This window comes from Marmota marmota, unplaced genomic scaffold (genome assembly GCF_001458135.2).
Source record: "Marmota marmota marmota unplaced genomic scaffold, marMar, whole genome shotgun sequence".
Lineage (NCBI taxonomy): Eukaryota > Metazoa > Chordata > Mammalia > Rodentia > Sciuridae > Marmota > Marmota marmota.
In genome coordinates this window covers 1,972,584-1,986,443 of record NW_026000225.1, presented here as the reverse complement: position 1 = coordinate 1,986,443, position 13,860 = coordinate 1,972,584, and the positions used below count along the sequence as shown (strand labels likewise).

Sequence of the window (13,860 nt, the reverse complement as noted above, 5' to 3'; positions counted from 1 at the left end):
ACCCAAACGGCCAGGTATGGCTTTTTATAGCTGTACACCAGTCGCCCGCATTTTCTAGTGAGGGTGTGTGTGACAGTGTTGGTAATGGAGGGGTGGGCGGTCCCTGGTGCAGAGACCTAGTTCCACTCCCGTCAAAGGAGAACGCAAAGGAAAAGGACTCACTTGATGCTGAATATTTTTTCTACCTATAATTGGTAAATATGCAGATGAAAAGGCCCACATGGTTTGGAAGGGGCAAATCAAGCTTTAAGCTAGCGACCGGGGGCAACCCGCTCTTCCCCAGGGAGTCTTGAAAGCGCACGCCCCCCACCCCGAGGGCGCCCTCTGAGCGACCGCGGCGGAGGCTGGCGTGGGCGCGTCCCGGGCCCCCAGCTGTGGCTCGGCTGCCCTGGANNGGAGCAGAGAGACTCTTTTTATCCTCCCTTCCTGGGAGGGTGTCCACCTGGATCGCCAAGTGTGAGGGGTCCGGGAGGCGGGGACCGGATCGCCGTGACCCACCATGGCTCAAGCGGCCAAACAGCTGAAGAAAATCAAAGACATCGAGGCGCAGGCCCTCCAGGAGCAGAAGGAGAAGGAGAAGGAGGAATCCAACAGGAAGCGGAGGAACCGCTCCCGTGACCGAAAGAAGAAGGTAAGAGGGGGGCGGCGGCGAAAGCTCAGCAGCAGAGGCGCCCTGGAAGTGGCTGCAGGAGGAAGGGGCTCGGCAGACCCGCGGACAAGATGAGGGCTCGGGGCGCCGGGGCCAGTGGAGTTGATGCTACCCGAGAGTGGAGGGCTCCGGCGGGAGCGGTAGAGGCAAAGAGGTTTCTGTGCGGCGGGGAAGAGGACAGAGTAGGAGGAGGCTGGAAGGGCAGAGCGGGCGGGCAGTAGGCTGAGGGCGCGCAAAGGCTGGCCCGCCGCCGCCCGCGGAGACCTTTCAGCACCTTGGACAGATGCGGGCAGGCCCGCACAGCTCCAGGACGAACTTTTCTGGCTTCTTGGCCGCCAGTTGGGGTAGTGGGCTGCTCTGCTCAGGCACGCCGCCCCTCCTAGCTTTCTGTGAGAGCTGGTTTGAGTAGACGCGGCTCAGGCTCCTGAAAGCAGCTCTGCCCAGCTCCTCCCCCGGTGACCCACTCTTTGGTGTGGAAAGCATCCTTCCCAGGTCTTTCTAAAGGAACGGGGCTCCAGCCCTTCTCTGACCCTTCTCAAGTCCAGGAATCCCCTTTCCTGACCCTCTGGGTCTGGGGGCAGAAAGGAACATGCCCCCCACCCTAGACACTGGCAACATCTTATGTTAGGATCACTCAGGATGAGCACTGATCGTAGGGAGGGGAAACTCCTTTGGAAACCAGGTACAGGTGCTGTCCAGCTTGGCCCAAAGGCCTGGTCAGAGAGTGCTTCTGACAATGGGTGAGCATCAGGCAGCTTTTTTGTGGAGGGGTGTTGAGACAAGTTATACCCCTCAGTGACCCAAACCCCTTTTTAAAAGGTTGCTCTTTTCAGCCCTTCCTTTTTGGGTCTGGGGTCTCCTTTCCCAGTCAAGGCATCTTTAGAACCACCTTAGAAACACCCTTTAGTTGCAAACACCTTTGTGACGGAGAGGAACTGTGAACAGGCAGCTGGCTCCAGCAAGAGGCAGCGTAGAGCTTTGGGCTAAAGCCATAGAGACTCACAGGCCAGGAGTACACGGATATAATCCTGGGAGTCAAAAGTAGAACTGGGCTCCAGCTTCTGAGTGCTATTTTGACCTGGAGAAGTTGGTGTGGGGCCTGGCCTGCAAGTCTCCTGGCCCGGTTACTGGTCCCCTTCGGGCTCCAGATTAGAGGCACTGGCATTGGTTGCAAAGGAAACATTTTTTCCCCCTTTGAAATTGACTCATTTTGAGAAAGAAATTTGGAGCCTTCAGTTAATAATGTGGGGAACAGGCTGTCTGTGGGTCATACCCCTTTACTAGGAGGTCAGCAAGACTGACATCTGGCTGTTTCCTAGAGATGAGTCTCTAGGGGTAGAGATGTTCTCTGATTTTAATAGAAGTAATGAACACTTTAGGCTTTCCTATTCCACCCCTCCCCCCCAGAAGATAGTAGCCCTCCTTTCCTCAGAGATTGCTATCTTGTGTGTAAATAGTAGTTTCATCAAGGTACCACCCCTTTAACAAGACTGAAAAGAGGCCTTCCCCAAACCAACAGTGAATCAGAGTTTGGGTTGGTGCCACTTAGAGAATCCCTTCAGGTCCCCCTGCTAGGGTCTAAAATACCAGGGCCCATCCTGTGAGTCAGGCAGGGGGAAGTCTGGTTATATGTGCAGAGTGTTCACCCACTTTCTTGGCAACAGTGTAAACTTCTCGTTAGGAAGGAGTGCTCTATATTTCCATTCCTGCCTTTTGCTTTTGAAGCCAAGGCAATCCTCTCCAAAACTGTTCACTCAATGTTTCTATCCCACTTCTTGCTCTTGAGCTTCCTTCTTGGTGCTCCTGATACTGTAAATAAGTTTTTGAGCAATAATCAAATCAGAACTCTCTTTTTAAATTTCCCTTTTATTCTATGAAACTCCCTTTAATATTACTCTGAATTCTGACTGCATATAACACACATAAAAGTGGTCATTTCAATATTCTTTTTACTTCCTGTATCTTAATCTTTACATTGTAATAAACTTTATTTCCATTTTTAGTGTGAGATAATAATATATCCCCCTCCCCCCCCAAATTGTGTTATTTTGTCCTACCAGCTGGTCCCAGCATACTGCATCGTAAGCATTCAAAAATCTTCCATACCGATTTTCATTATTTTATGTAGTATCTTGGATGCTATAATTAATACAATATAAGGAAATCTTAATCCAAAGTGATGATAATAACATAACCTCTTAGGACTGATTCTTTGAGTGTGGGGGGACTCAATATGGGTTAGAGTCTAGAGACGCTTCATTTGTATTTCATGATTGTGAGTTCTCTAAGTCATTGGGGGTGGTCTTGATAACGATGTAAAATAATAGAGTTAAAGTTTAGAGCAAAATATAAATCATAAGAAGGTGGAAGGCCCTCAAGGGAAAAGTGAAGGAGGTAGAGCAGCAAAGAAAGGAGCATTTATTTATTTAGGTTTTTTTTTTTTTTTTTTCAGTGCTAGGGTTGGAACTCAGAGCCTTGTGCATGTTAAGCAAGCACTCCACCACTGAGCTACACTCTTAGCCTATAGGGAGCATTTAGAGAAAGTTCATGAAGGTGCTGGTTAAGCAGAGGGCTGGGCACTAACTTGAAGGTTCATGTAAGGTGAAGTCTAACAAAGATCCATTTGTTACTAGTGAAGTAATTTTTCAAGGCAAACTATATTAAAATCAAGCAGCTGAGGACTTTCCAGTTGATCACACAGACAACAGGGTAGCTATGGAACCATCTTTCTTGTATCAGCGTGAAGAAAGAATTTCCTACATGTAAACGAACATTTTATTCCAGTGAATTGGCAATTTACGTGAATGTATAGCTGAGCCAAGGGCATTCTGAATTTACTAGAAGGAAAGGTGTTTATCCCATGGGTAACCTACTTAACCTGGGCTGACTGAGCAGAACCGCATCCCTCCCGTTTGTAGAAATAATTGTGGTTGTAACTTCAACAGTGGCTGCAATTTTTACAGTTGATGATGTTGTGTGGGAAGGCGCTTGCTAAGGGGTGCTGTGCATCGGGGGATGGAGGAGGCTGATGTTGTGACGCACTGACTGACACAGATAGAAACCACCTCAACACAGGGAATTGAGCTAAAACTCTGGAGCTTGAAAACTACCTGCATTGTTATGGGGCTTCATTCAGTTTTCTGTTTGTGTAGCACACATCCTCATCAGGAGCTTGCTGTTTGTAGCTGCAGATTTTGAAAAAGATAAAGCCCAGCATTTATGACATTCACTGATAAGTCTCCCTGCTTCTGATGGTTGCAATGGCAAGAAATAAATCCCAAAGCATGTGTAAAGCAGGCATTTGCAGTAAGGACAGCTTTCTAGGACTGTGTAATGTGTGTGGCTTTTATCTTTACCGAGGGCTTAAGGTTAGGAGGAAAGGAGGACAGGCAGGTTGGAAAAAAAGTGAGACAGAGGATGGATGAGGGGCAAAAATTAAGGAAAGAGCAGTGGATAAAGAAGCAAAGACACAGAAAAAAAGAGGGCTGACATTTCAGCCTTACCTACAGCATTACACTAAGCTTACTACCTCAAAACCTGTATGTGCCCCCGGATAACATCTATTTAGCTCTCTGCTTGTCCCTTGTTCTGCCCACCTCTCTCATCCTCTGATGCTGATGAAGGGAAAGGCTGTATTTTTATTCACAGATGTGTCCCCAACACCTAGCTCAGGAATTGACACACATGGGACCTATAATGGATGTTTGTGGAACGAACAGTTGAATGAGTGAACTAATATAATATTTATTTCTGCCTGTCTAGATATTGGTTTGGTCTCAGACATGTGTTTGGGTGAACAATATACTTTTTGACCATCTTTTGGGGGCAACTGAAGCAAGCCTGGTATTTGTTTCTTTTTCTAATCATTTGCAAAGCAATAGCGATCTGCAGGCAGCCTGTGGAACTATCTAATCTTTTGGTGCAGTGCATTCCACCACTGAGCATGTAGTTAGTTCCTTACAGGGTTTCTGCTGCACTAAAATGTCAAACGGTTTTAGCCATTTGGAACAACAACAGTGTTTGCACAGGACCCCATGGAACCAAAGCCTTACAAGTAGGGCTGGATAAAAGGTACAGGAAGCAAAAGGGAAAAACAGAACCCAAGAGTGGAACCTGGCCTGCGCCACTTTGCTGCACAGGCAGCTCCGTCAGTCCTTCCAGTCTATGCAGCACACACTAGGGAGCCCTCAGCCTTTTTCCTCCCACAGCAGAGGAGGACCTGCTTCTGGGCTGTCCTCCTCTGAGATATCTTTCATTGAATCAGGGGAGGTTTGGGGGGTACCTGCCTGAACTTGGGGTAATAATGGCTAGGGCTTTGAGTTAGGGGATGAGGAGCAAATAGTGGGAAGAGGGAGGGGGATAGAAAGTTAAATAGGACTCATGTTGAACATGACTCCTATTTACAAAGGACCTCAAATTCAAACTTCTGCTATCTACAAATGGATTTATAAATTCAATCCTAGAGTTAACGACAAGATTAAAGGAGAATGATGATCATCACATCTTTAAATTTGGGTCTTGTTGCTAAACCATTTCATTTTATACTGTATGTTATAGTATAAAATGGTATGAATAAGTGAAATCTTTGTTTGGCTTTTTAATTGCATAATTGTGTGGTACTGTTTGTGAATTGTTAAAAACATTAATTTATTAGTTACAAGTCTTTATAGCAAACCACAGCTTTGGTAACCTGACATGGGGAGCCTCAAAAAAAAGTCCTTGCCTCTCTCAATCTTTGGTAGGTGCTGGTAATGGCTGAAGATGTGGGGATTTTCCCAGCCTTCTTTATGTCCATTTGCCAAGGCAGCTTCACCTTCCCTGTTGCAGAGGTAGCAGAGGTGGGCTCTGTTCCCTGAGAGCTCCTGTCACTTCCCAACCATAAACTAGACCAGATCTTGTGGGCAGAGAAACTGTTACACCCTCAGGTATATCAAGCACTATAAGGTTTGCACTTTATTTGCTCTTCACAGTATGCCAGGTGGGTCAGAAGCCAATATTCAAAGCCTGGAGTGAGCAGCCTCCCTAGGAAAAAGATCACAAGCCAGCCCCAGGGCCTCTTTGTTTCTCTTGCTCACTCCAGAAAAGGCTGCTTACTAGTTCTGCTTTTGTCCTCTCAATATGAAAAGACTTTTAATTTTATTTTTCTTTTAATTAACACATAATATTATACATAATAGGAGTTATAGTTAATGACATGATGATTCCTATAGTTTTAGATTTGAAATGTCCCCCAAAGGCCCATGTATTGAAAGTTTGGTTCTCTAGGATATGGGAGGTCATGGAGCCTTTAAGAGGTGGAGCCTAGGGAGAGGTCTTCAGGTCACTGGAACATATCCAGGGGATTCTTTACCTGGCCCTTTTGTTCTCCTCTGATTTGTGTCCCAGCCATGAAGTGAGAGTGGTTTTGCTCCCCCATGTGCTCCCTGCCATGGTGTGCTGCCTCACTACAGGCACAAAGCAATGGGCCAACTGATTATGGACTGAAACCTCCAAAACCATGAGCCAAAATAAACCTTTTTCTCCTTATAAGTTGATTATCTCAGGTATTTATTATAATGATGGAAAACTAACTGGTATGATGCTTGTTAATTAAATTATTCTTTCTGATAAATCCTATGCCTGAGCTCATGGCTAACCTTCCACTGGCAGTGAGAGATCCCAGTGTTCATCTGGGAAGGACAGCGCATTATTATTTCAGTGGGGTAAATGAGAAAAGGACACTTTGAATCATACCTTCATTTCATTTTCAGAAAAGAAATGAAGTTCCTATTTGGACAAGATTTATTATCACAGACCTATTCAAGTCATTTTTGTGGGTCCAGTCTATGACTTTGAGATCTGCTTGGATATTTTTGAGCTTTATTAAAGTCCCTCATAATATTTGTAGCTGTATATCAAAGGAGAATCATAAAGTGGTTACCAATTTTTCTGACAATACTATCACTTAGGGACCATGGCCAATAAATATGGGATGGGCAATATCCCAGAGAATGAAACATGTGGTATTATGGGTGTACAAGACCTTTCTGAGGGAGACTCTACGAATCTTAGGATACAGAGCTCATATTCTCCAAGAAAGGAAAACTTGCACTATTGATGCTCAAAACTTAAAGTAGATTCAATGGCCAAGCGATTATTTTAATTTTTTTTTTTGTTTCATACACTTTCAAGGTGACTGGATGCTTCACCTCAAAAAGGATTTTTCTGTGCTTTTGCTAAGGTGATAACAGATTTGCAATTGCTTTCTCCTCTATCTAGGAACATCATTGACAATGACAGCTACGAAAGCAACCCTCTTTGTTCATCGGACTCCCTTGATGAACATTGAATGTACAGGTTCTCACCTGTTCTACCTGTGATATTTTACTGTGTCCTTCACTAGTTTGGTCATCCAAATGCTGGGGCTCAAACCCAGATTCGCTTGTCTCCAAATATTTTTCTCAGACCACTGCACAAGGCTATCTTCCTAGTCATTGGTTGTACCTCTAGGATGTTCAAAGCTATACCATGCATTGAAAGGAGAGTCAAAACCAAAGATAGGTTTTCTTTTTTGAAATGAAGGGCTTAAAATTAGTGGGAAAACAGAGGATGCAAGGCTTAGCACAGAACCATTCACCTCTGATTGCAGCTACAAAACTGGTGTCCAAAAGCTGCACCAGATGATTCAGGGGCAGCCTGTTCGATGGCAAAAGACCTTGTCTGGGTATCCAGGTTAGCCTGAGAGGCAACAGGAAAGAACAGATGAAAACCAAATCCTAGGGATCATCTGATTTCTTTCTGGCTGGTATGTCTCACAAAATAGTTATTTCCCCTTAACTGTCTGTTTCAGAGATTTCTCTGTCTACCAAATAATTGACATCTTCTCTATATAATCACTTAGTATGCATGTAAATACAGAGCAACAACATTGCTGCTATCATCAATGATTTTTTTTTTATTATTATATGGGACTTTTGATTTTTACATGGGATACACAGATGAATCCTGGACATTTGAGTCCTGGCAGTGGACTTCAAGCACTGGCCAGAAGCTGGACTGGGTGTTGGGTATGATAAGGACAGGTGGGTAGAATCTGAGCAAGGCCCAACTCTGGTCCTGTCTCTTGGATCCCCAAGGTTTCATGGCTCACCCCTTGAAGTCAAAAGCTCTGAGTAGTTTCTAAGTGCCCAAGACAAGGAGTACATCCAGGGAGAAAACAGGCATGAGAGATGGGAAGGCACAGGGTTGGGACGTATCTCGGTGGTAGAGTACTCGTCTACCATGCACAAAACGCTGTGTTCAATCCCTAGCACTGCCAAAATAAAAATATAAGTGCAATTAGAAGGCACAGAGCAGCTTTGCACCAGAATTGAAAGAGGTCAGGGAGAGTGAGGAAGCATTGTGGGAAAGGAAAGGAGGCCCTTGGTGATGGGCTTGCCATAGCCATGGCTCTTAAACTAATTTTGAGTGAAGGGGCAGCCCCAGATCCATGAGGTGAGGACTACAGAAAAAGAGAGAAGAAAGAAATGTTACCTGGGGCCTTTCCACTTTGTAAGAATCACAACACTTTACGGAGAGAGAATTTCCTAATTGTACAGCTGGTCTACTTCACACCTGTGGATGGGGTGAGGCCAGGTACCTGTGCTTCTAGCAAACTCCCTACAGTGGAGCCTGTATAGACCAAGCTTGTTAACAAGTTAATGGAATGTGGTTGGACTAAGGGATGGGAACCAGGAGATGAAGGAAAGAAGTAAGAGAGCAGGAGACTTACATTTATTCTTTACCCAATTCCCCAGAAGAGGGGGCAAGTAAACAGTTGACTTTTGGGCTGTCCCAGGAGAGTAATCAGGACTAGGGCTGGGGGGGGGAGGTTGAGAGGCTTCTTGGGATGGAGGAGGTGGTGGCTGGGCTGGGTCTTTGTGGGTTGTTAGGGGGATATACAGGTAAGTGGGGACAGGGCCATTCAGCTGAGGGAGTAGCATGTGTGGAGGTGAGAAATCGAGGTCTGGAGGAGGAGGTGGTCTGGAATGTGGGTCCAGTGGCAGTAGCCAGGATGTCAGGCTGAGGGAACAGGGTGGAGAGGGAGTCGAGGCAAGGAAGGCAGAGGAGTCCCCGAGGTCTAGAAGTTTACTCTGATTTGGAGCAGAAATGTGGTGGGGTTGCAGGACACTGTGGGAAACAGGGCGCAGGGAATGCTGAGGCATAATCTCTCAGGCTGGCCTGAGCTGGGGTGGCGAGTGGGGGTAGAGAGCCAGTGACAAACTGAAGAAACAGTTGGGTGGTAGAGAGAGTCGCCTGTGTGAGTAACGGAGTGGGTGTGCAGGAGTAGTCTAGGATGATGCCGAAGTTTCCTTTGACGTATGTTAACAAATTTGCATATACATTTATATATGTAAGTAGGGTGTGTGTTTGTGAGGGGGGGGAGATATTCAGTGTCAACAGAGACTCATTTCTGACTTGATGTTTGGGTATTTAGCTAGAAAAGAGGAAAGGGAACAGGTTGGGATGAGCCTTATTTTTGGAATCTATTGTTAGCTAGCTTGCTAGGGCTCTCGACTGATAGAGGGAGAGAGCTCATGGAAAACATTCTTAAATACGGAGGGTAGAGAGAGAACCTCTTAGTCTTGCGATGGAAAGGAGGCAGTCCGTTCCATTCTGCCGTTTCTAACAAGACCCTGGAAAGCAGACATTCTGAGTGTTTGCTTTAAATATGGCACATGCACACAACACAGGAACAAAGTTGCACATGCAACAACTGAGGACTCTGACTGGTGGACGTTCAGACCTTTAAGGAGCAAAACTACCCAGCTTGAAGAGGGCTGGAGAGGACAAGACCAGTTTACTCTTAAAGAAGGAGAGAAGGAGCTGACACCAGCACCATGCATGTGGTGACACGCTGTGCATTCACTATTAACCATGTTTTTTAAAGAGACAGGGTCTTGCTTTATTGTGCAGACTGGCCTTGAGCTCCTAAACTCAAGCAATCCTCCTGCCTCAGCCTCCCTCCTGAGTAGCTGGGACTACAGTTGTGTACCACCACACCCGACTCTACATTCTTAACATGTTTTTGATTAAAAAAAATAGGAATATGCTTCTAATGTGATATTGACTTTAAATTGGAATAATGCAAATTTGTATGAATCATATAAGCTGAAAATATCAGGAAAACTAAGGGTGAGAGTGGCTAAGTGACATGTAACCAATTTAAGGAATTCTTTTCATATAATGTTCACAGTGGTTACCTTTATGTGTGTGTTTTGGGGTGGTTAAATTTTAAGTTCATTTTTTCTGTATTCATGAGAAATTTAAAAACAATCAGCATGTTATTGATATACAGAAAAAAAACAGAAACAAACAGAGGATGCCCTTCTTGTCAGAGGAGAGCCAGGCTTTCTCAGCCTGTGTCTTCTGGAGATGAAAGCTGAAATTTATAGATGACATCACACCCCAAATTAAGAATTCCAAGGTGATGTGGACTAGAGCCAAGTAGGTAACAGAATGTCCTGGCTCAAAGTGGAGCTGGACCATGGTCTCAAAGAGTCTGGGCAGTTGGGTCTTGGCATGTGAAGCTGTCTATTGTAAACCAACTTGAAAACGTGTGTTGGGCCTAATAGTCCACTCTGCAGCCAGGGTGATCTTCCAAAAATGCAAATCAGATCTTGATACTCCATTAAGTCTTTCAGTGGCTTCCTAATTGCTCTTATAATAAAGTCCACACTTGTTATCTGAGCTTCAGGGACCCCATACTTGCCTTACACATTTCCATACTTTCCTCCCCATATCTTGCTCTGGGGTGTACTCAGAACTTCTTTAGTACTTTGGGAATTTGTATTTTCCCTTGCCTTCAGATCTCTCTGCATGCTGAATCTTTGGTCTCCAACACTAATGCCAACTTCTCCATCAGAAATCAATTTAAACATTGCCTCCCAAGTTCTCGATGAGGTAAGGCTACCTCATTGCCCATATTATTCTAGTATGTTCATGTGCAAGGTAAGTAGAAAATCAGAAAGATTTTAGTTTGTGTCAGGAGGTCCTCTTTGACTGTAATGAAGCCGTAATGAAGAGATGTGGGAATTAGATGGAGTCAGGTTTTTACTAGTTAGTAAGTTTGGACAAGTCTCACTTTTGCCAGGTGTAAATTGGAGAGAATACCACCTGCCCCAAGACCATTCAGGGTTATGGGGAGGAGTGACTGCCTGGCTCCAATGCCGTGGTTTCTACTCATGCTCACCTCCAACCCCTGGGGCAACCAATAAAACTCGAGACAAGAAAAGAAAGAGTATTAACAGACTATGGACATGTGGAGTGGGATGGGAACTGCATGTCTGCACCAGAACTTTGAATGGTTATTTATTATTCTTTATTTATAATGAAGATCTTTTAAAAAAAATGTGACCACTGGAATTTTCTTCTTTAACCCTGAATAAAACTTCAAAGGTGAAAGTCTAGTGCCTCTAGACTAAATTTTCACCTTGATATAATTTAAAATAGGGAGTTCCACCAAGGTTGATTCCAAGGTTGGTAGTATGAGTTTCTTAAATGAATTAAGAAAGACTCTGGAGAAATGTGAACCTGATCTAAAACTCCAATTAAAGCAAAGAATTGGAAACAGACCAAGTCAGAAAAGTTTCAAAGTCTGAAATTTATCGTTATCTGTGGAGTGGCAGTGAATTTGTAGAGATAGTGAATTCTCCTTTGGTATAGAGATTTGGCAAATCCACTTCAGTGTCATTGGAAAGAACCACGTTGATTTCTACCATTGTAAACACTGGAAATGAGAAATATTCCCACTGATCTTAGGTTTCAGGGTGCTAGTGAACAGGAAGGCCTCTTCTACAGCTTCTTTAGCCTGTGATGCCTTGCATAGCACAGCCATGTGATCATGTGATTGATTCAGCCAGCCTCTGGTTGAGAATGGCTGGAGCACACAGTGGAAGGGACCAAGTGTCCACCTACTGACCCTGAGAAATATCTTGGGAAATATATCTTGGCAGAATACTTGAGTAAGTGCATTTAACTATCTGCTTTAGGTAGAGTAAACCAAAGTCAGTTTGTCTTTTTTAATTCTAATATTGTCTTCTTGCTTAGAACATCGGTCATGTGTAGCCTTTTGACTTCATTCTTGGACAAACCTGCATTTGAAGGACATCTGAACTGTAAGCAATTTGGTTCATTTTAGTACTTTATTTAATTATCATTTACTTATTGAAATCCTGAGGCTCAAACCCCAGGGCCTCATTCATGCTAGGCAAATGTTCTACCCCAGCCCTGGATTTTAGCACTTTAGACCCAGATGTGAATATTGTCCCCCTACAAGACTTAAAAGAGGCAGATGGAAAAAGCACTCTTTATGCCATACCAAGCCTCATTAGTTCTTCAGGAAGAACTTCTAAGAATTTTGCCACTGTATTCCTCATTCTCCACCCGTTTGCCTCTCTACTGCTCCTGCCTATGTTATTTCTGCAGCAGACTCCTCAGAGCCTTCTCCAGCCTGGCCCTTCAACACAGTATTTATCTTGCAGCTAGTGTCATTTTTTAAAAATGTATAATTAATTACACATTAATAACACATATCCCCTTTCAATTATTCCCCACTACCTTCAAAATGAAGTCAAAACTGCTTCCCAGTGTATGGGGTCCTTCATGATCGGCCAACCCCTGGAATCTGACCCAATATCACGACTCCCAGTGCTCTCTTGCCTGGCACCTCACACAAGCTGCTCTCTCTCTGCACCCCATCTTCCTTCTTATTCATCCTTTAAGGCCCAGCTTGACCTCCTCCAAGAAGCTCACCTGAGTCTGGTCAGTGGTGCTATCGAGCAGTGCCTGCCCTGAAGGAGGTTGGGCGAGGTGATAAGCAGTATTCCTTCCCACTCTATCACCGTAGGTTGGCTTGGGGAAGTTCCCAGGTCTTTTAATGGCAATCACACCTGTAATGAAGTCCTGGAACAACTCCGGATTATGGAGGCAGTCAGGAAATGGAACAAACACATTACCTGGTATGGCTCAATTCATTGAGCCTGAGTACAGTCTGGGTCCTAGGAGTTTCTTTCATCTTCCAGGCCACTCTGATTCATATGCATTACCGTGTGCTTCCGTGTTTGAGGACTGGCCCCTGGGGACAAGAGAGCTGGGAGTCTCTCTTGTGTCACTTTGGACACTTTGCTGAGTTTGTTTCTCTACCTTTCAAATAAAGGTACTGGCTTAGAGGGCTTTTAAGACTCCTTTAGATTTTCCTGTTACTCTGCAGGCAGATGGATTGACAAAGCCATGGGCAAAATGGTTCCCAGATATCAACCAGCTTACCCTGGCCTAACGTGTGCTTGATGGGAAATCTGGAGGGACAAGGCTGTCCTATGTCCATTTGTAGAATATTTCAGACTGTAAGGCATATAGATGGTATCAAAGTACAAAAGATCACCTGCATAGGGTTCAGCTGATTTCTACTCTCTTCTAGTCAGCGTCTCATTTCCACAGCGCTGACAATATTGTGGGCAGGTATAGGAGAGGAAGGCTTGCTGACAAAGTGTATGAGCAGTATTCCTTATAGCATCCCTGACCAGACTCAGGGCCACGTGGGCTGTTAGAAGGTCACTGGTGCTCTTGGTTAACAGATCGGGTCCTCTGGGTATATGTTTTTGAAGATTGCCTCTCACTGAGCCTGTGTAATCAGGCACCCCCGTGACTCTATAAATCTCCAGCAGAGGCCAGCCAGGTGTCTCCTTTTCTATGTTTGTAACAAAGAGTAACCTCTGGGAGGTCAGAGAGTACCTGCCTCAGGTGGACAGGGAATGTGGGAGGTAGAATGACTGCTATTTTCAGCACAAGGTGACTGGGTCTGTCACACACTGATGCTGAGCTGCTTTCAAGGTCATGAGCATTGGGATCCTCCTCCAGTGCTGCTTGGAGGAGTGCAGGAGGCCCAGACTCCACCAGGGGAGGGGGCTTGAGCAGCCCTGGCTGCCTGTGTTCCTGAAAAGCAGACTTGGCGATGTTCTATCAGGTGCATGATATAGTTTGCCACACAGACCTGGCTCTTTAGAAGCTTGACTTTTAGAGTTGTGTTAGTCAGCTTTGCATTACTATAATGAAATACCAGAGGTAATTAACTTATAAAGAGAGAGGGTTTGTTTTGGCTCACAAATTTGAAGCTTCCAGTCCAAGATCAGGCAGACCCATTGCTTTATATGCTGGTGGGGATGCTGGATGGCAATAGTGGGGGCAAGTATTGA

General features: G+C 44.9%; 1 protein-coding gene across 1 annotated transcript in view; it reads left to right on the top strand.

Moving 5' to 3' along the window:
* The first annotated feature begins 401 nt into the window (after positions 1 to 401).
* Ank1 (ankyrin 1) overlaps positions 402 to 13,860 on the top strand; it is a 204,398-nt gene continuing 190,939 nt past the window's right edge. The window contains exon 1 of the mRNA XM_048792871.1: positions 402 to 631. Within this exon, the coding sequence (XP_048648828.1) occupies positions 500 to 631 (132 nt within the window). The 5' untranslated portion in view covers positions 402 to 499. The remainder of the gene's footprint in view (positions 632 to 13,860) is intronic.